Genomic DNA, 27,820 nt, shown 5'->3' with positions numbered 1-27,820 from the left:
AAGTACAGAAGTCTTATCAGTAAATTACATTTAAATTTTCAAAATAAAGGTTCTCATTTTACAGAGAACTGGAGCCTGTAAATGTTTCATATATGTATGTATGTAGCCTTTTAGGGCTGTGGACTGTCAAGGCAAAGCCAGTTGTAAAGGAGAAAGTCTAACAATTTATTGCAAAACTTCTACAAAGGCAGAGGGAAATTAAGAAAAGCAAAGGCTCAAATATTCTACTTTGTAGCCACTAGTATGAGTCACTCCAAAGAGGTCTGAATCCCCTTTTTCTCATAATGCACCTTAATAGTAACTTTCTCTGCTTGATAAGTGCTTCTTTTTACAAGACAGGTTTTCTGTTGTATATTTTTTTTGTCTCAAACCTGAGATATTTCTCAGCTGTCTCTACAAGCCACAGAAGAGTTTTTACTTCACTTCTCGCTGATCTTTATATGTTGAACTGATGGAGTGCTCCATTAAGTATGTGACTAGTAAATAATCTGTACCATTCGGTGTATATGTAGATCAACGTAGTGAGATGTCACCCATTGATTTATATTGCAGCTAGTTTGAAGAAGCTCTGAAAGTAAGAGACAGGACGAGTTCAGGAGCTGAGGAGAGCAGCAGGGGAGCAAACTAAGCCCTCTGCACAAAAAAAACAAATTAACAGAACGATACCACCAGCACACTTTTCGGAAGAATTAAGCGATTAAGATCATAATGACTTGCTGGAAGGATTATTACCTTCGTATTTCTCGAGAAGTGATGATGCTTTTTCAGCAGAATGACTTTGATTAGTCAGGAGCTTTTGCAGCCAGCATCTAGTGGTTATCAGCAGTACTGCACTTTAAGGTGCAAAGTAATCGTTGCATTAAATATTGCAGTATTTTGCTCTGAAGTATAATAAAGTAGAAGTATACATTAGTAGCATAACACAGATTTAGTCGAGTTAAGGAATTCATGTCACCATTTATAGGTGTTTTATGTTGTTTTGTTTCTTTCCTGCACTGTCTTCCCTGCATTCACCTTTCTTTGTCACGCTTCCTCTGTATTGATTTTCCACTAGTCATAATCAGGACTTCTCTCTCTTGCAACATCCTGAAGACTCCTCCGACCCCTGCACCCTTAGAGACTATTAATGTCCATGTAAACCCACAGATGGCCAGTCTCTGTCAGATACACATGGTCCTGGTTTATCTGTATCCGCAGGCAAAGCCGTTTCGCCTCAGTTATTTAAATTGTACAAACACCAAAAAAAAGCTCTGATGTATGGATGAATCTAAATGCACTGCCGCTCTTTCTGTTACATTTGCCCTTGTTAATGACCAGTACTAAGTGAATGTGTTCAAATGAGGGTTTGAGTCAGATCCAAATGGGAATTTGTCCATAAAAAACAGCTTTCACATTTACATCCTCACTCATTAGTGTTAGGAACTGAAAGGGAAGAGGTCAAAAGGTCAGACACACTAGCTCAGCTTTACAGCTACCTGTTTTTCTTAGATTCATTTAAATCCAGCTGCCTCGAGGGGTTTCCTGTGATGTTGTTGTAGTGAGAAATATTGCTCTCTTTCTTAATGGTTCATTAGAGTGATGGTCCTTTCAATATGTAAAAGCTTCAGTAAGGCTGTAGTGCAGATAAATGATGAAACAGAGTATAAGCTAGGTTGAACGGTGAACTCATAAAGCACATAATAGCAATCACAACACGAAGACAAATGTACAGAGATTCTGTTTTAGGTGAGATATGGATGCCCAAACACCCAAAGTAGAAATACGGTTTCTTTGTCATGAAGACTGATGACTGTAATCCATCATCTCCTTATTTCCCAAAAAAACAGCAGAAGATAAATATGTATTATCTCAAGGGTTTAAGTGTCACTGAAGTGTGTTGGTGTGTATTTAAAATGAAGTGTAACGCATACCATGTGCAGGAAGTCTGTGGGGACTTCTAATGGGGGTCCAGCCCTCCATTGCTTTATGTTCTGACACACACACACACACACACACACACACACACACACACACACACACACACACACACACACACACACACACACACACACACACACACACACACACACACACACACACATGCAGACACTGATGTTTGTCAGTCTGTAGCAGTCCATGACTACAATGTCAAGCTTTTAAATAGCTGCCTCTTGGAGTTGAGGGGTCACTTGTTGGTGTGTGTGTGTGTGCGTGCAGATTTTTAAAGAGGCCTGTACTATGAGTATGTTGAGCCTAAAGCCAGAGTTTTCACAAAGAGTCTTTGTCTTATCTTAACCTGATGGAGCACAATGATAACTTATACTACACCGTTAATCTGCTCTGGAGGAGGCTATGATCAGAGTTTGGGGTTAAAATCGGCTATAAGATTTTTAGAAATTCTTTAAATGTCATTTCTCTCCAAACTGTATACATTCTGAGCTCTTTCTACAAATTTGCTGAGCGGTATATTAGTAATGAGTTTTCTCACTTGTCTCTGATTTGCCGCTAAGACTGTTTACTTTGCTAATTTTTCAGCTATTCAAACACAAATTAGAAAATAGATTATTCTGCTGGTATTTTTTACAGAGAATATTCAATAAGTATCATTAATATTACCATGATTTGTCCAAAAACTAAAGTAACATCTATGTATTCTTTATTGACGGTGTCAGTGAACTTTTATTGTGTTTAAATTAATGAAGTTTGAGTTTTAACCACTGTAGTGGGAAATTTTCATGTTTGAAATACATGGCTGACTGCTAAAATACAAATATTTACTTACATGATCAAGACTTTTCTACCGTCATTCCTCTTTTCATTTATTTTCAGTCACAGTGCTTGTAGTAATAAAGATTTTATATTCTTCTTCATTATAGCAAGCGGTTCCTCTTGACTTGCAGAAGAAGATAATAATACATCAAACACTTTCTTTGATCAGAGCAAACCTGAGTTAGCAAAAAACCACAGTGTTGACACCCTTTGCCTCTTATTGTGCTTTTCTGATCTGTAAAGCCAGCTAACGTGGAGAAAGCTTGGCTTTGTTGAACTTGTTCTGCAGCACACCTGTAGGACTTCTTCTCTTCAGTGTTCTATGTAAATGTAAACTAGGAGGGACAGAAAGGATGTCCTGAGGCAATCCACAGGATCAGGAGTGGTCCCATGCATCACTGTAATCTGCATAAAATTCATACATAAAACCTGATTCTGGCCAGAGTATACCACACATAAAAACAGCCCATTGCAACTATTGAAACCCCCTGAAATGTCTCCTCGTACAGTGTCATGAGTGTGTGTGCTTCATATAAAACACAAACTGAGGAACAGCGGCCAGCAGCGCACAAGTGGACTCTGGAAACAAAACCACTTTGGGTTGCGTTTTTAATCACATCTATGGTTATTATGGAAATGGTTACATAATGCTACTAATCATGACATTCCTACTAAGAATATTTTAATATTTCAGATGCACAGAGATTACATCCGTCTTTTCTTTCTGTTTGTCTTCAGGACCTGGACAATCTTCAGATCCAGCTGGAAGAGGTGCGTTTCTTCGACCTGTTTGGTTACAGTGAGGAGGAAGACGGTTGGCTCTGCTTCATGTGTAACAACCCTGAGAAGGCCACAGGTACCAACACATGTTCATAAAACCAGGCAGAAAGGACAGAAGCAATGAAGGGATGAGCTGTTTTTATCTGAAAATTGACCTAGCGTAATGTACATATGGGTCATTCCAGGTGAAATGACCAGATATTCCTTGGGGTTGTTGCCGCACCATTTTCAAATTAGTCCTAAGTTTGCATGCCATTAGATAGTCACAAACGTATTTTCTAAGCAGAATTGTAGGCCTGTAGCTCAAATAGTTTCTGAGTTGTGGGGGTCTGAATTTTTCAGAATTTGGGCTATATAAAGCCTCGCCAGCGTTTTTTGCATCTTTAAGTGGTTATTTCTCAGCCTCTAGACATACCAGAGAGCTGTGAGTTGGTAAACAAGGCCTCTGCATGTAGCTAGTGCCCCACAAACATCCCCAGGTGTTTCCCTACACTCTGTAGGCCATGGGGGCTTGCTAAAAATACTAAAAATTAAGAGATACCTACTCACGAGTGGGGTTTAGGACCTTAAAAGTACTAGAAATACTGCACAGAAGTGTTCTAACACCCCTGGGTTCCATTCTACACAAATGGCTCTAAACTAGACCTTGTGACACAAAAAGGGCATTACACTTTCTGAAGGTAGTCACCTTTAACAACTAACATTTCGAAAAGAACAATACATACATAATACTACCATTGGAATGACTACTAATACTTGTATCCCAATTTAAAGTACTGAAAAGCAAAAAAGTGTAATGCCCTTTTTGTGTCACAAGGTCTAGTTTAGAGCCATACCTGTAGATATCATGACATGCTGACACCCATTTGCAAAGCATACATGTAATTATAACATACACATACAAATTACATGTACTAACTTGAATTCAGGGAGCTCTGTAGTAGTTCATGGTTGATTAATTTAAAAATAACAACAATAATGTTGAATTTTACAGTATCAGTGCAGTGGGATTAAACACGTTAAATCTAATTGTACAATGCCATGTTACAAGCAAAAGAACCTATACCTAAGTTATAACTTAGGTATACCTATGTTATACCATTACACTTTTTGAAGGTAGTTACCTTTAACAACTAACATTTCAAAAAGAACAAAACATACATAATACTACCATTGGAATGACTACTAATACTTGTATCCCAAATTAAAGTACTGAAAAGCAAAAAAAAACATTTTGACATTAGCCATGCCATTTTGAGTAAGAATGTCTCAGTAACTACAAATATAACCCTGCTGCTTTTTTGTACAGTGATAGAAGACAGATGGAACTGTCTTGTAGAAAAATTTGGGGTCTCTGGTACCTGTCCCACACTGAGATTTTTGCCACCAAAAATAGCCAATTAAAAATCTTGTCCAACTTTGGGAGCTCATATTTTCCAAACTGAGGTACCTAGAAAGCTCCAGTTTGCTACGTTATCACACAAGTTTGTGTAGAATGGAACCCAGGGGTGTTAGAACACTTCTGTGCAGTATTTCTAGTACTTTTAAGGTCCCAAACACCACTCGTGAGTAGGTATCTCTTAATTTTTAGCATTTTTAGCAAGCCCCCATGGCCTGCAGAGTGTAGGGAAACACCTGAGGATGTTTGTGGGGCACTAGCTACATGCAGAGGCCTTGTTTACCAACTCACAGCTCTCTGGTATGTCTAGAGGCTGAGAAATAACCATTTAAAGATGCAAAAAAACACTGGCGAGGCTTTTTATAGCCCAAATTCTGAAAATTTCAGACCCTCACAACTCAGAAACTATTCGAGCTACAGGCCTACAATTTTGCATAGAAATTACTTTTGTGACTATCTAATGGCATGCAAATTTAGGACTAATTTGAAAAGGGTGTGGCAACCACCATCTGGTGAAACCACACGGAATGACCCATATGTGCTCTTGTACATATATCCACAACCATCAAATGACACTTTTTCTCTCGTCCCTCTGTGGTTTCTGCTGAATTTCTCCTTCTCTAAACAGAGCATTGAACAAGTAAAGAGGGATTTTCAAAGACTGCTTTCTCATTTCTTGTCATCACACCAGCTTTCTTGGGCACAGTTTGGTTCCTCTGGGGAACTCCGTTAGATGTTTTCACTCGAAATGCCTTCAAGAGAGATAATCTTTTCCCAGAACAGTGAAGGAAACTGGAGCAAAGAGCAGGTCTTATTAAACAGCTGCCAGCGTGATTTGAGTGTTGTGAAGGGTCGCTGTAAGCAGTCAATCACTGCCATCGTGACTCTGCTGTGATTACTTTGGACCTTCTTCAATGAGCACATTTTTCCTGGTGAAGTCAAAGTTACAATAATCACCCCATTTAAACTGCATTTAGTTCACGGGGTGTGTGTATATGTGTGTGTGTTTTCTGCAGCTCTACTCCACTAGACACTCGTATACACCTGTTACACAGACACAGCGGCTCCTCACTAGTCAGACTTCCCCACATGCAGTAGGTTTGACTTATGCTGTTAAGTGTCTCTTTCGTGCTGCCCGTCCTCCTCACTTGTATCTTCACTCTCATGAATCCTGAAAGCAGAACGTGATCGGTTGAGTGATAGGACAGTAAATATCCAGAGCCTATAAATCGTTGAGCGACTGCTAAGAACATAGAGGAGAGCAAATGTTGGGTTTTAAATCTGCACGTATCTCTCTGACAGCCTCGCATGGAAGCAGTTATTATTAGTTATATAAGAAGAAGAAGAAGGCAGTTTGTGGCAGATGATGTGTTCTGATGGAGAACTATGGAGGGAAGAAAAGGTAAAGGCTGGTTTCTAGGCTCTGATGTTTGATGACCGCTAATAAAAAGCCAGCAGGTAATTCTCAAGAACTTAAAGCCAGAGGTAGGAAGCTGTTTGTTGGTGGAAGGAAACAGGCAGGTGGGATGCAGTTAAAATTTAGAGCATATGTTAAATGTGTGTTCATTTGTGTTTATTTGCTTTGAAGGTAGAGAAGTTCAGGGCTGTGATGGGTACCACCGCAGCATCTCCTTTCATCTAATGATCGAAGGGATTGTGATTTTCAGTCGTTTTAGTATCTCGACAATATAAAGCTTTGTTTAAATAAATCAAAAATAAAATATACATGTTGTATGATCAGGATAAAATAAGTTAAACATTTAGAATATGACACCACCATGTCCTTCTTCAAAGACATGTTGCAAAGGTAACTTTTGGGATACTTTGAAGCCTTTTTTGTTTACACCCAGTAAGAAATCTTCTGTTCTCCTCTACTTTTTGTGAGCAAATTTCTTGCCGATGCATCTGTCAGTTAATAGAATAATGTGAGGATGTCAGTAATAATGTATTGAGGCCTGGAGCTCACAGAAGCTCAACTCTTTTAGTTTGACAGCATTTCCAGTTTACAATCAAATCTTGAAATCTGCTGTCAAACTCGAACTCATGCCAAATGTAGAATGTCGTCTTCTTCTCTTTGTCTTTATCTTTGCCATCACATGGCAGCTGGATCAATCCTGTCTCTAAACTGAGGGCTGTGGCTGTGCACAGTTTACACAGGTGGCTCGGCAGTGGTAACTTCATTCATTTACACCATCCTATGTGTCATTGTGATTGTACGTTGCCTTAATATCCTTTTCTACTAGCAAACACTTGTACTGTTGAGGCGAATTCTGCTGTGAAATAAATGGGAACAAAACTGTCATGTTCAGGATTAATCCAGAATTTTGTTTCTTTTCAGCATAAGTTCCTGTGTAAACTTGGGTGTGTAAAGTTGATTATTCCATTGAGTTTCCAGTTTTACTTCATTAAAGCAGTAATAGGGCAAGAGTCATTCAGTTGGACCCTAGAAGTTACAGCAGATGCTTTAGTTAGATCAGTACAAAGATATGTGTATTTTAATGTCTGGTAGGAATGTCAGTGATGCCTCAACTATTAATTAAATGCTAATAATACTATTATCTGTTGTATATATAGCCCGTATATTTAAAATGTTATATTATTTACTTTTGACTTCACAGGGCTTCTTTTTTTTCTTAAAATTAATTTAAACGTTGCTTTTTTAAAGTACTTAAGGGTACAGAAAGTAATATATGAAAACAAAAAGCTATTTGGCTATTTAGAGTGTAGTGAAATTTCACAGTCAGACGTCAGATTTAGGCTTTAGTTCAAGAAATGACATTTTACAAATCCAGAAACAGAGTCACCGTTATTCTGTTTAAATCCACATGATCAGAACACAATGTTCACAGTTTTCCTGGAACTTTTTTACTGAAGAAATCATCCATTTTTCTGCTGTCTGCAGTCTGATCTGTGAGCCAAGACCTCACTGGAGAAGAGCTCCCCTTTCTCACAAATCCCAGTCTAACCCTAAATGTATCTAGAGCCAACGCAGGAAAACACAGATAATTTAAAAAAAAAGCTCTCAAAAACATTCCTCCTTCGCTCTACAAGCAGCCACCAACTCTACAAGGTAGTTTGAATTATTGAAGTTTCCTAAATTATAAATACTGATGATATTACTTGCACTTTGCCATGTGCATGTACTGAAATGTGTGTGTATTTGTACCCACAATGCAGCATAGAGGTTTTCAGGTCTTTACATTAAAACAAACTGGTCTAATGTTGACAGTTTTTTACCAGTTGGAGAAAGTTAGTCTTATGCTGAATGTCAGAGCTGATAATAAACTATCCCAGGCATACAAGTAAATATTAAAGTATGATTTAACCTAATTTCACTAAAAGCTGTTGCCTTATTTTCTGCATTTACTTTTTATTCTGCAGTCAATTCTGATCAAAGTTTTGTCTATTAGTTCAGTGTTTATTTCTGCTGCCAGGAACATAGCAGACCAGAATAATCCTCTGGGGCTGTTAGAGATCTAAATTCAAACTAAATACATCTTTTTTTCTCTCTCAGTAGTGGTCTTTAGTGTTCAAATTTGCTCTGACACACTCACATTTTTAGTTGTGTTCAGACTGCAAGTAAAACAAACAGCTGTTGAGCAAATCCAGGCACGTTTTCATTGACCTACTGTTGAGTGATGTACACGAAATAGATAAACTCTAAATATGGAAATCAATAGTATGGTATATTATAGTGCTGGATGAGTTGTTTAACAAGCTTTAGATGATTAAAAAAAAGCCATCTGAGGACGAAACTGCCACTGTCTGTCATCATGCATATATGAAAACCAACATCCAAATTATAGCTACTCTCCCTGTGGGTATTTTGAAGAACACTGCACTGGTTTAATTCACTTAGAATTGATCATTTATTGATCATTTCTCGATGATTTAGTGGGTGCCTTGATTTGAATGAATGATCTTCATCCATTTAAGTGGAATTAATACGTATACAGTTCATCTAGATGGAAGCTGTCATTAATCTGGTTCTGCAGTTTTTCATTTTCTCTGCCTTTCCTGTCACTGTCTCATCAACACCCTTTCCTTCAAATGCTAACACACACATGCACAGAAGTAAACATAGACTCGTCAGACTTCCCAATCCAAACAGTACGATAGCCAAGTGAACGCGATTCTTCCAACCGTGCAGCTTAGAACAAACCCATGTAATCACTGCAGCTGAATGACTGCATGATTACCTTTCAGATTCATGCAGCCTCTAATCATTACAGGAGGACTTAGAAGGGGATAGTTTCCCTCTGGAACTGTGTGATTGGGACAGTGTGCATATGTGGATACATGTGATTGGGAAAACATTCGTGTCCTGTTGGCCTTGGATGCCCTACTGCTGCTCTGCTTGCCTGTCAGGTGTACATTGAGACCTCCATCTGGACGATTCACATTAGAATCGATTTCTAGTAAACACAGTTACTAAAACGGAGAATTTCAAAGGCATAATAAAACCTTAGCAAATAAAACCTGCCGTGATACCACCAAATTTAAGTGAGAGGATGTATGTGTTGTTAAACATCTGCCCAGATTTGAACTATAAATCTTTAAAACCTCTTTGTTTATTCTATTTGTGTTAGATTCATAAATGATCACCCTGTTGCCAAAGTACTAACACCAGTTAAGTATCTTTGTTCCCAAATGTGACTTTAGTGTTTAGCCATCCAGCTAACCCTGCACATCACTCAATAAAACACATTTAATAAATGACACACTCAACAATCAGATGAAACACACACAACAGGGTCACGCTATCATGTACATAAATCTGCACCAAAGTCAGGCTAAGACACACCATCTGTAACTGGAGAGTTAAAGTCCTTATCATGAAACAAGCCTATTAGAAAAACACACCAATTGCATCACTGTTTATATTGCAGCTAGCCCACACACACTCTAATACAGTCCGCTGTGTGGAGCTTTAGCCAATGAGAGTTTTTATTGATGCAGGAAATGAACACATTGTGAGTCAACTGAGCATCAAACACTTCGCATGTGTGTGAATTCATAAATCCATCAAACCCTTGTGCACTTGAGTAGGTGTGATATGTTTTCTGTTGCAATAAAGAGGCCACAGTCGGAGAAATATGGACTCGGAGTTACTCAAGTTACTTGGCAGTTTGAGCTTTTAACAGTTGTGTGTGTTTTACTTTTGTGCACTGAGCTGTATATCTGTCCTTTATGATATTCAAACAACCTTCTGTGTTTAATAAGTGACCCCTTTTTGGCCTTTACCACCTGAGGCCTGACATTTTTTTGTCAGTCCCACTTCAGATTGCTGACATGAACTGGGTTTACCGAACAAACTCTATCTGCAGCTGATCATAATTGATCTGTCAGCTTCATAACCTGAAGGGAAAGGGGATTCAGTTCAATCTAAAACATAATGCGTGATACCCTTGTAGTGTTTGTTGTGCAGGACAAGTGTAAAAATATGAGATTTTGGTGGCACTTTATAATTTCCCAACATACCCATCCACCTTTTGACATGAACTTCTTTTAAAACCATTTATTACAATATTTTGGGAGTATTTTTGCCTTTTGTGGCTTTTTTATAGCATGCTGATGGAAAACGTAGGCAGAGACCAGGCCATATGGTTCACATTTAGGTTTCCTAGGCCACCATGAACCACCATAATTAACATAATGTATTTACTGAAACAGTAATATCATTGTTGTCCTCTGCAGAGTTCAGCATTTTATGTTATGAGCCATCACGTGGGGTTTTATAGGAAATTACCTGAACTGCTTAAAAGTGACAAACAGAATTCCTCATTTAACCCTCCTAACCACAAAACCTTGCAGTGATTTTGAAAGGATTTTTTTGTCTGAAAAACATCTACAAGAATACACCATTTATCAGAGCCAGGAGCTGTAAAAACAGAGAGAATAACCAGATTTGTAACTTTCCAACTGTCCTTGAACTACTCATCTGTGTAATGCTGATCTGATGGAAAACATGACCAAATCTTAGCATAAAAATGACAAATTTTGCGTTTTCAGCACAGCTGTGAAGACATTAGTGACTCACCTCCAGCCAGGAGTCACTTGACAAAAAATTGAGAGACTTTATGGCTGAACTGCAGGCTGTGTCATACATGGCAAATAGGAGGCAAATATGGAAACAAATTCAGAAAATAAGTAGTAAAGTATCTACAGTATGTAGAGTCACCACTTTTTTCTAGTCTTGGTGACATCTGTGGGTGCTTGAAAAAATACTGCATATGTTGATTTCAGAAATTTACAGTTTTTATAAAATAAATAATCAAAGAAATTCAACTCTTTGTATAATTTATGTTATTAGAACTTTTTTACTGAGAAAAATAAGAAAACAGTGAGTAGAAATGGAGCAAAAACACCCAGAATCTGCTTGGGGTTCTGAGGGTTCATCTGAAGTACTCAAATGCACCAAAATAGATTTGGAGGCAACTTTTATCGAACTTTAAAAGAAAGTTGTTCTCTCTTTAGACAAAGAGAAAGTACTACATAGTGTACAACCCTGTCATACTTTAGTCACCATTTCTAAATCTGTGCCATTAAATATTGGACCTCAGCTGCCTTCACATTCACATGGCTCATGCACATGAAACTATTCACAAACTCAAACGGTTTACGGCAATGTGACACATATGAACATGTCTTTCACCAAAATGAAAACAGCCATAAAACAAGAGCACAATATGTACTGAAGGCCAGAATAGAAAAAAACTGAGGACCATCCGTTGGGACGTTTGTGGTCCAGCTGAATGCTGTCCAGCAGCATCCAGGATATTAGGTCAAGTTACAGTAAATGACAGTGATGAGTCATCTCACTGAAGCAAAGGTAATCACTTAGCCTCAATCCAGTTTGATTTGGATTTAGAACATTTCACTTTTAGTTGACCCACTTTTTTTTTGTATTTTGAACATAAATGCAGCACAGTTCACATATTCACCATGCTGTTCACATTACAAGCTGCTGCCAACCAACGTTTGACATTATAATGCTGTGCGTTCATGAAAACTCGCTGTGTTGGATTCAGTGATTTAGAGGTTGCACACATATGGTCTCATGTTTTAATGGTAAAGGAGAGGTGAAGTGTTTTCCATTGTGAAGGCCAAAGTGGAGCCAGTGGTTACTGCACCTCCACGATACTTTATGGTACGCCGTTGAGTTTAACCACTGGAATGTCTTTGAAGTGTGCGTTAATGAGCAGAGTAGCCAGTGCGTTTTTTCACAAACTGTATGTGTGGACATGCCAGGATGAAGTATGCAGCTTCAACAAGTGCGCTGTCTTCTTCTCTTTCTGTGTTTCTGGGGTTTGTTGAGTATTTTCCCTTGGATGATGGGAACATGCCATCACCTCAGCACCAAACTTCCCAAAACAGGATGACTGAAGCCACCAGAAATATGAAAAAAAAGACTATTAAAGCCACTCACAAAGAAAGAGAAGAAAAAGAATGATGGAAACCCCCATGTAAGATGCTCCATCATCCCACCATTAGTCAGTGAAGACGTGCTGGACCGACAGCTCCAGGAGTTATGTTGCAAATTCCAGACATTTCCTGGCTAAAGATAAATGTGCATCACTTTGTGCCAAAGTTTTCCTGAGTGTCATTACCATAAATAGTGTTTACAGGCTCAGCAAAATGCGCTGAAATACTTAAAGACAGCATTTGTCATGGGTGCTGTTACATCATCAGGCAGATTAATTGAAACATGGAAGCCAACAGCTCACTGATGACTGGAAAGGTTAATCATTTCATGATATTCATCTATTCATGTCTCATGTCAAACCTTCCATCTTACATTTCCTCTCTCGTGTAAATCTTAGCTACAGTACATCATCTAACACTTAACTCCTCAGCTCTACAGTACAGTATGTTCACCCTAACCTCAGCAGGATTAGGATGAGGTTTTATTCCAATTTGAGGCTTACTGTAATAGCTTCGTCTGATCTCCTCATCAAGACTCTTGTATTTTATATTGGTTCTTCCTTTTATACCTGACTTGTATGCTTCTTATGTGTTTGACTGTGAGTGTTTTTCTGCACTTAGGTCTCTAAAAAGGGAGATCTTGACATCAATGAGACCATTAAATAAATATTGCACAAACAGAGGGTACGGTATGAAACATGTAGGTGCACAGCTTTGCAGCAAAATGAAAAAAATCTTCGAGTAAAAGTTGACAAGTCACTCTTTGTGGTTTTTCCTGGAAGTTTTGAAATTGAGAGAACAGAGTTTGGCAACAATGATAGTTATTACAAATCAGAAAAACACTCAATAGAAAAAACAAACCTCTCCAAACCAAAGTTCTTCCTAGATTAAAATATTTGTATTATATTGACATATTCTTGCTGAACTAATAATAGAGGTGTCCACATGTCGCAACGCAGGTCTACATATACATGCTCAGTTAATCAGTCAGACAAAAGCACAGCTGTCTACTATCAGTCAAACAGGAGCTGCACTAACAACACCCCACCTCCAGATGAATTCCACTGAGCAGACAGTCTAGTCTGTTGACTCTGCATGTTAGTGGGCGTCTCTGTGCTGCACACCAACCACAACAAAAAGAAGAAACTAATAAACATACATGCAAAGAATTCATCACAGCCCTAAAGTCGTAATCAAAATTTTTCACATTGAAGTAACTTCACAACTTCACTCTGTTAACAATATACTTTTTTCTGAATTTCTTAGAATTTTTATTTCACAAAAATTGAAAAACAATGTGAAATCTACAAGAACAAGAAGTGTCCACAGGTGTTACGAATACAGGGAAAAAATACAGCTCTACATACCATAAATATTTTACTACTTACATCTGTAATTGCTTTCCATACTTTTCTCCTATGTGCTCAGTGTAAACACTTCCTGCAATTCAGAACAGATCAGCCAAAAAGTTCTTGAATCTTTGTCACACGACTGTTGTTTACACCTGAATCAATGGTGACTTTACAGTTCCATTAGGAAATGTAGAATCTTTTTTTTTTAACAAAAAATGAACAGTGCAAATAATTTATTTTTAGTGAATTTTTGTATAAAACATTTCCACTAAAGTCATTTTTTTAGTTTATAGTTCCAGTTTTCAGTTAGTTACAAGCAAGACAATAATAGACTTTTTGAAATCAATCTAATGCCTTGACTCTTTTAGCACAAAGGGTTGCAGAGCTGTAGCGCTTTATAATGCTCAACCTGCCCGCATCTGTGCCATTATCATCATTTGTTAAGTTCCACAAAAGTCATTCTCGCTAATAAGAGACATGTTGCATTTCTAGCAGAAAGAATTCCATCCATCCATCATCTATACGCCATTTTCTCCTCTGTGGGGTCACAGGGGGGACTGGAGTCTATCCCAGCTGACTTATGGTGAAGACAGTGTTCACCTGGACAAGTCTTCAGTCTATCACAGGGCTACGCATAGAGACGGACAACTAAGCACACTCACATTCACACTTCCAGACAATTTAGAAATATCAATTAACCTCAGCATGTTTTTAGACTGAGGGAGGAACCCACGCTGCACACGGAGAACATGGGAAGTTCCCACAGAAAGAACCATAGGAGAGAATTGAACCCAAGACGTCTAGCTGTGAGACAAATACCCCAATCAAGCTGACTGATTGAGCAACACTGCACTGTATGCTAAATCTCACTGACCCTAAAGATTTGTATGCAGCCTCTCATAATACAATATACAGTCTATGAGTGGAGACAACGCTACAGGGCTAATAAAGAAAGAAGGGAATGAACACTGATACCAAACATGTAGGCATAGTTAAAACCATTTCTAGCTAACTTTACAGGTTGGTAAAGCAGATTATTGATTAATTAAGAAGACCTGCATCCTAAATTCATATGTGTTATACAGAAATTATCCCAGTAAACATATAATGTATATTAAACTCAGCGACAGTAATAAATACACCACATTTATCCCAACTTACATTTTTTACAGTCAAACCAATCCAAATAAAACCATCTGCTCTCTCGTTAATGTTCATTGCTCTTTTCTAAAACATGTCTTTGCAAATCTAGACATGTCACAAGAGGCAGTCTTCCTCCTGACTTGACATTTTTTTTCCAGTTATGAAATTCATTTACTCAAAGGAAAACTTGACATTTTATGCGGAGGGGCGGGCCGCTCGTTAACAGCCACATTTTTTCAGATAATTGATAGTTAACAAGGGTGAGTGAGTGTGCTGTCAGCTGTGCTTTTTACATCCATATCTGTCATTCAGGATTCCGCCGACTGTTCTCCTCACACGGTATAAAAGCCAAAACAGATTGACAAATTCAGTAATGCTGCTTTTAGGTCTCTTCATATTTGGACCTGAGGGTTTAGAGAAACAGCTTTTTCTGGTAATGACTTGGGTTGGAGACTTGACTCCTGTCACATGTTTGAAGTCCATTCCATGCCGGCAAAACCCATCTGGTTTTGAAGACAAGTGTCTGCCCTTTACTTGCACAGACATCCTCAATATTTACTTAAGAGTCAGTGTGTATGTGTGTGTGGGTTTTGTGTTGTTGCCTTTGTCTTTTGACGTCAGTGAGTCCCGGCAAGAGGTTCTGAACTACTGCACACGCCCGGGGCTGATAACAAATCAAGAGATCACTTTCCAGGTGTTTACATCAAAGCAAAGTGACGAGGTGTGGTGATATATGCAGTAGACAAGTTTAAAAAAATACGGAAATATTTGTTAGGTGATGCACTCAAGCTGGTGTATGGGTGTGTGGGAGTAGAGGTGCGTTTAAGGAGCGTTTTTGTCTTATCTGTGGTTTCTACTGTAGGACACACACATAATACAGACTAAGTTGGAAAGAATGTTTAACTCACATGCTTGTCATCTCTGTGATTCATCAATAAAATGTAGAAGGAACCACACAAATACAAGACATTATCAGACTTAACCCTCATCAATCCATTAACCTGAAGCAGAATCGATGTTTACGCCACAGTAACACAGAGCACAGTGTTTCTGTTATGTTGCGTTGAGTAATGTCTGCTGCAGTTGGAGTTATATTATTATCGTTTTCAACTAATGTACCGTTTTTTGATTAATCAGTTCATCATCTGTCTATGAAATGTCAAAACATACTATTAAACAGCCATTAAAAGTTACCAAGCCTTGATGTAATGTATTTCTAATTACCAAATGTGGTTTGATTAGCAGTCAAGAAACACTAAAACCCGTTGGATTTTAAAAGATGTGAAACAGAAAAGCAGCAAAGCAGCTCCTCTTTCGTCTAGTTTTTTCTGTGCAGATTTGGGCTTGTGATGAACTTTAGCGGTTTGTTTTCTTTGGTGTCAGCCACCTCTGTGAATCATCTACGCAGAGTCATTAGATTGCCGTAATCTCTTCGCTGCTTTGCTCATCATCGTGGATACAAAGAGTGGCTCTGTTTGGTTGTCTGCATCTGAAGCTCTGGTTTGATTATTGGCGCCAAACCTGAACATGCCAGAACATCACTAGGGTTTAGATGGGAACACGATCTCCCAAACACTTAGAGAGCACAGTCACACACGATTACTGGACTCTTGTAGATTACTGGAGTATTATATTGATAGAAAATTTATCTATGATCTAATTAAAAATATATTCTGTGGTGCTTTTTCATGTTAAACTAAAGACATTAGTCATTTAGGCTAGCACAGCGCTCATATCTAGTAACACCAAAAAACAAGCTGATGCATACTACACTCACACACACTCACACACTTGAATCTGTACTCAATCTAGCTCAGTCCAGGAGGTTGATGTGGGTGTTTCTAATAAGACCAGTCCAGCCCCAGCAATGTGGGGTTCTCCTGTCTGATCACACACAACCGAGGGACAAAATGCTTTTTGTCAGTATAAACTAAACGACTCATAAATGTTCACTGGAAGTTGATCAATTCACATTTGTCTGCATCACAGTTTCATGCAAACGCAGTTCAAACTGCTTCAGGGTTATAAAACGTTAAAGACTAAAACTAAACTGAAAACGTAAGAGACAGAGACAGAAGGAAATAAAAGTAAATTAAAGACAGAACTGAACTTTAGGATTTAAAATAAGTATGACAGTGTTTGACTGGTTGGTTTTACAGTAAATGGATGATGTAAGGATGATCAACAGGGTGTTCTTTACATGCAAAAATGTCCATTGTAATCTCACTTTGTTTGGAGTAAGCTATGGAGACATAAACCTTAGGATTATCTAGGATATCACTGACTTAAATGGCCCATCCCTGTGTTGTTATATACGTAGAGTAATATGTTTAACCTTTGAACAGTATATAATTGATAGATGTAACCTTTGGGTCTGAAAAGTGTACCAATCTGGACCTACATTCTTTCTAATGTCCATCAGGGTGATTCCAGTGTTTGCAACACAAAGTTCAACTATATTGAAGGCAATGAGAAAACGACCCAACTTTAAATTAACTTTCCTCCTTCCTCGATTTATTACTTCAGTCATTTTCCTAATGAGTTTTTGGTCTCAGTCACTAGTTTCAGAGCTTTTTGAACACAGCGGTGTCTTTATTTTATAAATTATGGTTCCATTTACAGACTATTAAACATGACATGTTTTAAGGCGGGGCTACGTTGTGATTGACAGGTCGCTGTTGTATAGTCGTGTCGTTGAGTTTTCAGTTGAAAATAGTTTTGATACTTAGTATCAAAAGAGAAAGATGACAGTGGCCAAATTCATAACTTGTGTCTTCAGTCTACAAGCCAGTGGGTATTGCACATTTGTTAAGTTTATCTTTGGTTCTTCTTAGAATCCCTATTTTACGTCATCCTCCCAGTGGCTGGGGCTCAGACTCAAACTACCCAGGGGCCAGTAGCCAGGTTCCTCAGTCTTTAAAGGGTCTATAACAATTTGTGTTGTATTTTCATGAATAAACACTAAGAGGTACAAAATATTAAACAGTAATGTATTTTGTCTTTCTTATTTGTTTTTCTGTCTGTGTGCGGCTCTAGTTGTGAACCAGGAGGGACAACCTCTAATCGAAGGGAAGCTCAAGGAAAAGCAGGTCCGTTGGAAGTTTATTAAACGCTGGAAAACCCGTTACTTCACCTTGGCAGGAAATCAGCTACTCTTCCGGAGAGGCAAATCAGTACGTAAACACTGAAAATGAAGCATCCTCACAAAAAACACACACACACTGATAAACACACACACGCACGTTGTCATTGTGCTCTCTCAGAAAATTGTCATTAATACGTCTTTGTTCCGTGTCATTTATAAAATGATGAAACTCTGCATGAAACAGTGGAAGTCCCATCTCATGATAAGCTCAGCTGTCCCAGAGGACAATCTGGTGAATCCAACTATAGCGAACCTTGGCCGCAATGAGGACTCTTGGGGGACTCCCAAGGCCAGAGTGTGATGCTGCAACAACATGAGTCACTCTCCCCGACTATAACTCAAAGCAGATCTAATTACGCACAAGTAGCAAACACAGAGGAGGAGGACAGCCTCGTACACCATGTGTGAGTAACAGAAAGACTGAATATTCTCATTTGAGCAACAGAGAGGAGTTTAACCCTCAGGACTGCAACAACACAAATTTTCCTGCAATCTCCCAGTATTTACTGTAAGGTTGAACAAAGGCTGGAGGATACCGAAGACAGATTTATTGCACAAAGGAAAAGTCTGCTTAATCAAAAACATGGAGCAAAAGCAGTAAAATAGGTTGAGGTCAAGTTTGATTTTACCCAGCTGATAATAATAAACTCATGAGAAATTCAGATTTATTCAGATACTTTACTGCACCTGTGATCACCCATATTTCATTCTAGTTTATGGCATCTGTCATCTACGCAAGAGAAACTGTCATAATCATTTTTATACTCGACAGCAGATTGAGTGTCCTCTGGGTGTTTAAACAGACTTATGTTTATACAATCGGCTCCTCAAAGCTAGAAAAAAGGCACATCATCACAGAGCAGTATCTGGAAACATGGGGATGTTCAGTGGTTGAAATGCAGAAATAGAGTTAAGGTCTCTCTGGCTTTTTTTTAAAATCCAAACAATAGTCTTTGTGCTCCTATTCAGATGGTAATGGATTCTGCTGTTCTGCAGCAGCCACAGATTAGGGAGGTTTTTGTGTCTTTGTTTTCAGAGCTCAGTCCATCTCTGCCAGCGCGTTCTGGAGGTGGTTGGTATGTTGTGAAAGACTTTTTTCCCCAAGTGAGATGTAAGATTAAGAACCAAAAATGTTTTCTTTCCTTCATACTGAATGATTGAGAAGCTTTGACGGTTATTTCCATGAGCATTTAACTAGTAGATAAAATGTGACTGAAAAAAGATTTTTCTTTACATTGTATTTTATAACTGACCTGCAGTGTTTCCTCCACTGAATTATTACATTTTCCCCTTAATTGTGAACCGACAAAGGTTGATGCCAAACAGCTTGGCAAGTCCTCATGTTGAACATTAGCCAGGGATGGAGAAAGATCATGAGAATTTGACAATAAATGGGGGCATTTGGTGTATTTACATTCTCTCATAGAGTCTGAACTGCTTTCATGGTGCAATAGCTGAGATATGTAAGCATTAGAAAATGTATATATATATATATATATACTCAGTTAACTTTTGGAGTCTTCTGCAGCAATATGTGTATCAACAAGTATAATCTGTTTTGTGTTTTTGAGCCTCATATTTACTGTGCGTCACTTTCCAACCTTCCAGGCAGCCATTCGTGTCCACTTATTTCACTGTTAAAGCTGGAGTAGGCAGAAGTCTGGAACAGAAAGAAACTTAAAAAAAATGAAAATACAGATCTTATCCTACAGCTTTTCCTTCTCTGACCTAAGCTGTCCTATCAGATGGGTGCAACATGTGTTTCATGTCAAGTTTACATGAGCATAAACATGAAATTAGCCACAACAATAATCAGCCACTCGTATGTTAAATCCACCCTCACAACCTAACAAACCATGCCCTTTTTTTTTTGTTGGTTTGCACTATAGGCAGTCAGTGCTAAAGCTGCAAGATTCTCTCCTCTCCTCTATTGAATCACACTTTCCATCATCTAAAAGGGTGTACATGTGCATCTGCATTTGTAGAACAGTCATAGCAAAAAAAAAAAAAAAAAACTGAGCCCAGAGGAGATGAGGAAGTTTCCTCTTAGATCACTTGACAATATGATGAAATGCTATAATAGAAATTTTGCCCAATAATGCCTAATAATTCCTGCCTACCCCAGCTTTAAGACACTTAAAACTTGTTTGCATGAGGTTATACATTACAGTAAATATGTTTAAGGGTTTTTTTGTTCATGTAAGCTATTAGTTGTAATTTGTTCACTTGCTCCATAATCCAGCATGCCGTGAATTTATAAGCTGATTTGTCAGAAAATCGGAGCAGAAGAGACATAAAACACAAACATGCACATCATGGAAAAAACAACATGATTTGACAGAACATGAATTGTTTGTTCAGCAGCCAAGTGTAACCGTACTAGTCACTACTCACTGCCAACATGTGAAATAAACCCCCTTTTGTCATCATACAAATATAATTACATATTACTATAACATGAAGACAAATTATTTGTGCTGCCTCGATGAATACTTGCATGATTTACTCCTAAATTGTAAACTGTCAGATGTAGTGAATGAATGAGTAAGTTACACAGAAGGGACAAAATATTAGCAACACTAAACCTATTTTAAGGATATAGTCAGACATGAGTTAATGGCATTTGATTTATCAATCCATCCATCATCTATACACCGCTTAATCTTCATTAGGGCCATGGGGGGCTGGAGTCTATCCCAGCTGACTTAGGGTGAAGGCAGGAGACAAACTGGACAGGTCACCAGTCTATCACAGGGCTACATATAGAGACAAATATTCACAATCACATTCACTCCTATGGACAATTTAGAATTATCAGTTAACCTTGGCATGTTTTTGGACTGTGGGAGGAAGCTGGAGTACCTGGAGAAAAAGCCTCACATGCACAGGGAGAACATGCAAACTCCATGCAGGAAGATCCCAGACCCTCACCACTGAGCCACTGAGCAGCCAGAATTTCTAGATAATATAAAATCATTTCGCCATATAGCTACAATCACTTAAACGTCTGTGGTCAGCAGGAGCCGACCCTCCGCATGGCTGGCCAGGAGGGAAAACTGTGAATATTTGTATATCTAAATGAATACTTTCAGTACAAATACACAAACTCACACAGCACAGAAAGGATGTGGGCACTCGCTCTGGTTATGTGGCTATAACCACATAACTAACTATGGGATAAAGAGGACATGGTTCTGCTGCAATATACACACAACACCTTCCCACAGTTAGTATAACACGGACATGATGTGCTGCAGAGCTGCAGGATTTCATTTCCCGCTCAGGAGAAACAATAGAACAATAATGTGTAATTGTTCATTGTGCAAATGGTTTGTTCTGAGGTAACACATGCGGGAAACAACGCAAGGAAACGGTATTGTTCTCCTGAAATAAAGAGAACACACATGGCACTGCTGCAACAAGAAGTAATTCATATGCTTTAAAAAGCTTTTCAGCGTGGTCAGATTAGTATTTAAGCACTTATTTGAATGACTATGAACAAAAAATATGTTACACTGAAAAGATCACCGCAGGAGAAAATTTTTAGCATGTAGTGTAATTGCTCTCTCTCAAGATATTTTTATTTATTTGATTTTTTTCAGACATGCCACAGTATCATGTCCTGATATTGATTCACAGGTTGGATTCATCCTGTTATGTTTAGCATTGATCTTGTCCATATGGCTAATAATTGCCAGTATAAGTGCATTTATAAACAACACCCAAGTGAATTTTGAGGGATTTGCACATTACTTGGGTTTTTTTTCTTTTCATGCACCGTTATAGTTTGACTCCACGGCATTTCAGAGGGAAAATTTACTGTTTCTGCACCACATTTATAATACCCATCTGTCCTCCCTACAGAAAGACGAGCTGGATGACATCCCCATTGAGCTGAGCAAGGTGCAGAGTGTCAAGGTGACTGATTGTTTCCACATTTTGCAGAATCATTTTAATGTTCACTATTAATCACATGCTTTTGCACTATGTGCATAGCTATGCTTTCTACTTTTTCTTTACAGTGTTGTCATTTTAAAGCTATTTGTATCATCTGATCGTGTTATACTGGAATGTACGAAGGCCCAAATAGTCCCCAGCCAGAGTTTACATAATTCAAGAAGACAGATCACGTGCCTAAATACTACGAGGAAGATAACATTACAGCTGAACACTGGATACATGGGTTACTCTAATGTATGAAAGAAGGAAGCCGAATGACATCAATCTCAACAATGTCAGCAGCAGCTTTGCCCTAGCAGACTGACGCTTACAGTTTGCCATCTTCTCTCCCCATGTTGATGAGGATCTTTCTTCTTTTTCCACAGGTGGTGGCCAAGAAGCGTCGGGATCGGGGTCTGCCGCGGGCCTTTGAGATCTTCACCGACAGTAAAACCTACGTGCTGAAAGCTCAGGATGAGAAACACGCTGAGGAGTGGCTGCAGTGCATCAACGTGGCTGTAGCTCAGGCCAGAGAGAGGGAGAACAGAGAGGCTACCACCTACCTGTGAGAGCAGCACAGACACAGAGCTACGTTTATTCTGTAGGACAAAAAAAAAAAAAAAACATCTCAACAAGCTCAACACAAATTACACTGCCAGTAAGCACTTCACATCTGTATTCAGCGGTTAAACCACTCAGAAACAATCAAAGACTTATTTAGCAGTGTTTCCAGAACTACAACTTATTAAACCAGCATATAAAGACTCTTGACACGTGTATCCAAGTCTACTGACTGCCTGTACTTGCTGTTACATTACACCATGGACCTGCTTAGATGTGTGTGACACATCCATCATCAGTGATTCTACATGAATGTTACAAATAAGTGATTTAAGTTCTGTTTTAAGATCTTCACCTGACCGGACCAAACAGTATGGAAACTGAAAGTCTTCTTAAATTTGGACTCTCACTTCAATGAGCAAACAAAACCAGCATCTGCAGTCTCTTGGGATTCCTGAACTTAGTGATGCATGATGACTGACGTGTGTTTGAGTTGTATTTAGCAATAAAGACTTATTAGAAGCACAGACTTCGAACGGACTCGTAGCAATAATGAGACTGAGCGGTTCCTCTTGAAAGCAGGAAGCATGAAGAGGAGCCTAATGGACAGCAGATGGAAGGTCATTCGATACTAGAATATTGTGTGTGCACGTGTGTGTGTGTGTGTGTGTGTGTGTGTGTGTGTGTGTGTGTGTGTGTGTGTGTGTGTGTGTGTGTGTGTGTGTGTGTGTGTGTGTGTGTGTGTGTGTGTGTGTGTGAGTGAGTGCAATGTGGTCTTAAACGAATAGTTCAACATTTCAGGAAACATGCTTATTCACTTTCTTGCCAAGAGTTAGATTAATGCATATGAAGCTACAGCCAGAGGAGAGTTACTTTAGTCCTTAACTTGTGGCAAGAAAATTAAATATGTTCCTCAAAATGTCAAACTATCCCTTTAAATACATTGCGTTTTCATGTAGGCTATGGATGTACACAATTAATCGAGTGTGTTGAAATCATTTTTTATCGTATATTTTGTTTTATATTGTATTTTTCATTGCTACCAAACCTAAAAAAAAAACCTTTTTGGCCCTATTTTTCATTTCTATTCTTCTAACAAATGAAGCAAGCGTCAGCGTAGCGATCACATTTCTGTTCTTTTGCAATCTCGGTTCTGATCGGATCGGGCTATTTCTGACTTTCCCCAGCAAGAATCGTCTGCAACAATTCATTCTGTGTTTTACGAGGAGCGGTGTCAGCTCAACTGTTGCTTAATAATGGAGTTTAGACCACAGACTTCTAAAACAAATCACAGAAGTAGTAGTGGTATCCTTGTGGATTTAGAATAATTGCCAGTTCAGTCAAATTGATTTAAGAGGATTGACTGAAAGGTTTAGTGTGGAGAGCCAAAGAGTAGAAGGTGAGCGCCCTTATTTTAAAACAAGCCATTTCTGAAGATTTTTAAAGCTTGTGTGTTTTGCGGTCTTTTGTCCAAACTATGAGACTGAATGAAGTGAGCATCCTCTTCAGATTCCAGTCAGAAATCTCATTTCAACTTAATTCTATTTATACAATATTCTACCTGAAGTATATCTAAGGCAACACCTCTTTGAAGCACTGGAACTCCCTCATGTTATGCACTAACCGGGAAGCAGACGACAAACGTCTTGACCCAGTTAAGCTCTGAACCTCCAGCACCAGACAAGCATTCACGGTTTGACTGTGGCGAATCAATTACTTTGCACAATTTCTGATTTTGGTGTTTATCTGGATCCACATCAGAGGTGTGTGTCGTCCACAGGTGAACGCCTCCTCGGCACTGAATGCTTTTGGTTAAAAATGTAAAATTCAATGTTCAATATTCAATATTCAAAATGCCTAAGGAGGTCTTCATTTGAACTCGTGTGACAGAAAAGCAAATTCTCTTTGGTCTGAGTTTGTCCTACAGCCTGTCAGCTGTGTGTATGCAGCCATAACAGTCTTTCCCACTGGATCAGGTTACCTCTGCTTGTACTTTTTGCCTCCCCTCCTACATGACAGAACTGACCTGCATCTGCTTGCACATAGTATTATTTACACCATGCCTCTCCTTCACAATTTAATTCCCTCCTCATTCCTTATTTTAGTTTTATGACTTACATACACAGCTGGCTACGCACCCCAAAGTCGGGGGGATTTTCCACAATGACTGAATCCAGAGTCTTTATCAAAAAAAGTAACATAATTAAAATAAACATGTTGTGGCCGTGCTAGAGGTGATGCTGTATGTATGTCAATGCCTCAGCAAATATTTAATGGATTAAGGTGACATTTGGTTTGACACTCATCATGTTTGGTTACTTTCCCTTCAGTGCCCAGCAGAACATTTATATTTGTAATATTGAGTTAAGCCTCAACAGTAGCTATCAAATTAGGTACAATCATTTCCCCCTCAATTAACCTGAAGAAACTAACCTCTTAACTTTTTTTTATCTTGCTTAGTTATCTGGTAGGAATTCTATTCTGTCCACTAGTTTGGTTTAGCATGATAGAAAACATACCTGCTAAACATCAACATGGTAATACTGAGAGCATGTTAGTGGTGGCGTCACCATGGCAATAACTCTCATCCGCAGCTTTTCATGAAGCAAACAGGTCTATCTAAAACACTTAATTTGTAATGTACAATATTAAATATGGTATTATATTGATTATTTATATAGTACTATATATTATAGGAAGCAAAACCCCAAGTGTGGAGCTTTTGTCTCCCCCTTGTGGCAGTGAGAGTAAATGCACAAACTCCATTTATATGCTTATGACATATCTAGACTTTAATCCCTCCTCTGGGCAGATTTTTTTTCTTTCCATTTGAAGCATCATAAACTTTTCTTGGATGCCTCCAAGGTATTTCCTAAACCGGTTCTGTTATACTTCTAGTGCCATTATTGCTACTGTTGCTCCCCTCTACAGCTCTGACAAACCAGTCATTGCCAGTAGATATAAATTTCTGCATAAACCAGACTTTTAAAGATTTATAGTACATGTATAAATCAACATAAAAGTAAATATGGAGAACAGAGTTTAACAAATCTTAACAGTATTATACTTGCTTATGTATTTATTCTAAAATGTGATCTAATGTTTCATATCTGTGAGTGGCAAAGGCATGTGAACCTTTGCTCTCAGTGTCTGTCTCGGTGTGTTTCTGTGGTGTGACCGTCTTGCGCAACAATAACTGCAAGTAAACATTTCTGCTAACTGTTGATTAGTTCTGCACATCGGCTTACAGGAATTTTAGTCCATTCCTTTGCACAGAACAGCTCCGGCTCTGGGACGTTGGTGGGTTTCCTCCTCACCAACAGCGTTGTTCTTTCTCGAAACATTGTGCTTCTAATTTAAACCATAAACCCTCTATTTTGGTCTCATCTGTCCAACAAAACACTTCCCAAAGCCTTGTGGCGTGACCATATGATCTTTAGCAAACTGCAGATAGACAGTAGTGTTCTATTTTTATTTTTTTTGGACAACAGTGGCTTGGCTCTTGGAGGGATCTTTTGTCAGTCAATCTCTCCTGGGCAAAGCAACAAGGATCTAGAGTTTCCTCCATTTGTACACAATCTGTCTGACTGTGTGTGATTGGTGGAGTCCAAACTCTTCAGGGATGTTTCTGCAATCTTTTCCAGCCTGATGAGCATCAACAACTCTTTTTCTGAGCTTCTTAGAAATCTGCTTCGTTTGTGCCGTGACACACTTCCACAAACATCCAGGCTTGCGTGCATTCATTGTGAGGATCAGACTTTGATAGACGCCTGTTCTTTATATCCCACTGAGCATCTATGTGCACATGACTGTCATCCCACTGACTGCCAGCACCTGACTATCATTTCACCTTCAGATTAACTGCTAATCCTGACTTTCACATACGTTGCTACCCACAGATATGTAATACCTGATCATGTTTCTCAATAAATGAATGGCCAAGTGCAGTATTTTTGTCTCATTATATTAAAACTGGGTCCATCTGCTCTTAAATGAAAATCTGATGATGTTTTCGGTCAATTTATGCAGAAAATTCTAAACTCCCAAGCACCACTGTAAAACTATAACACACAAAGAGACTGATTTGGCACTGATAGCCTTAATCAGCATTGTGTAAACTCATGTGGCAAGAATGTAACAGATGTTCATGTATAAGTACAAGTCCCATGCTCCAGCTTTAAAGCCTCTCTGCCATATTCTGTCTAGTATATGTACAATGAGGCGGACATTGCTCTTTGTAGTTGCACAATGTTGATTTCTTGTTGTTTGAAGTAAATGTCTCATAATATGAATGTCAGAGTTGTCTAAAAGTAGCAATGTGAGCTGTCTGTGCTGTCACGCTGCCACACTGGCCTCGGTTCCAAACCTCTGTGGCCAAAGTTTGTTAGTGGAAACCAGCAGCAATTGTTTTGAGGGTACTTTCCTCATCAAAAAATATATTTGTAGGCAGCTGTATAAACATAGTAGAGGGCAGATACTGTAGCATCTATCTATCTATCTATCTATCTATCTATCTATCTATCTATCTATCTATCTATCTATCTTTGCAGTCATTTAAAGCACAATGAGATTACATTTACAGTCCAACTATGAGGATGGAAACTGCTGTAGATTTCAACAATCACAAAGACTGTGAAGATGATTAAGTATTAAAGAATGTATAAAAACATGAGCATAAATATCAGCCTTTTGTAAAGAATCGTAGATTTTCTTTTTTTACTTTATAGTGTTGTTAAATTACATTTGATTTTTGATATAAGCTCAGTATTTATTTTTACAAGTGCTATTGTAAGGATCTAATCATGTCTTGAAAGACTACTGAAACAATGATTTTACTCTGTCTTCCTGTCTTTCTCCTTCTCTTGTTTTTATATTACTGCAAATTAATACTGCAGACGAATGAATGCTGTATTTTATTGACAGTTAAATGGCTATTGTTATGGACTGTATATTTGCCTGTTGCACCTTGTGCATGTCTCCCGTTCTTGTCTTTTTCCTGACAGAATTGTAAAAATAAACCTTTACAATCAACGAACTCTTCCGCCTTTGGTTTTGTTTCGCTCACTTGGATTGCAAAAATATACAAACAAGATAATTAAGTAAGTTGAACAATGGTTTCCTGGCTATTCATGAGAGGAAAAGGAGAAATGGATTTGAACTAAGTGTGCATTGTTTGCGTGCAAGTCCAGCTTTATCTCATTTGTTCAGTTGAGTTCATTTATTGGGTCGTTGAACTGAGGTTTGTTCATCCTGACTGTGATCTGTCACTTTAGTGCTTCGGCAGAGAAACGTGAACAACACTGATTGTCACTAATCTCCTGGAGATCA

The 27,820-nt window shown here is 38.5% G+C and overlaps 1 protein-coding gene across 1 annotated transcript in view; it reads left to right on the top strand.

Annotated features, from left to right (window-relative positions):
* Positions 1–27,527, top strand: part of veph1 (ventricular zone expressed PH domain-containing 1) — a 105,145-nt gene extending 77,618 nt beyond the window's left edge. Inside the window, exons 12-15 of the mRNA XM_051957852.1 lie at positions 3,487–3,604; positions 17,884–18,020; positions 21,857–21,910; positions 22,318–27,527. Of these exons, the coding sequence (XP_051813812.1) occupies positions 3,487–3,604; positions 17,884–18,020; positions 21,857–21,910; positions 22,318–22,500 (492 nt within the window). The 3' untranslated portion in view covers positions 22,501–27,527. The remainder of the gene's footprint in view (positions 1–3,486; positions 3,605–17,883; positions 18,021–21,856; positions 21,911–22,317) is intronic.
* The last annotated feature ends 293 nt before the right edge of the window (positions 27,528–27,820 follow it).

This window comes from Acanthochromis polyacanthus, chromosome 13 (assembly GCF_021347895.1).
Source record: "Acanthochromis polyacanthus isolate Apoly-LR-REF ecotype Palm Island chromosome 13, KAUST_Apoly_ChrSc, whole genome shotgun sequence".
Lineage (NCBI taxonomy): Eukaryota > Metazoa > Chordata > Actinopteri > Pomacentridae > Acanthochromis > Acanthochromis polyacanthus.
Note: the sequence above shows the minus strand (reverse complement) of the source record. Positions and strands in the feature narration are given on the sequence as shown.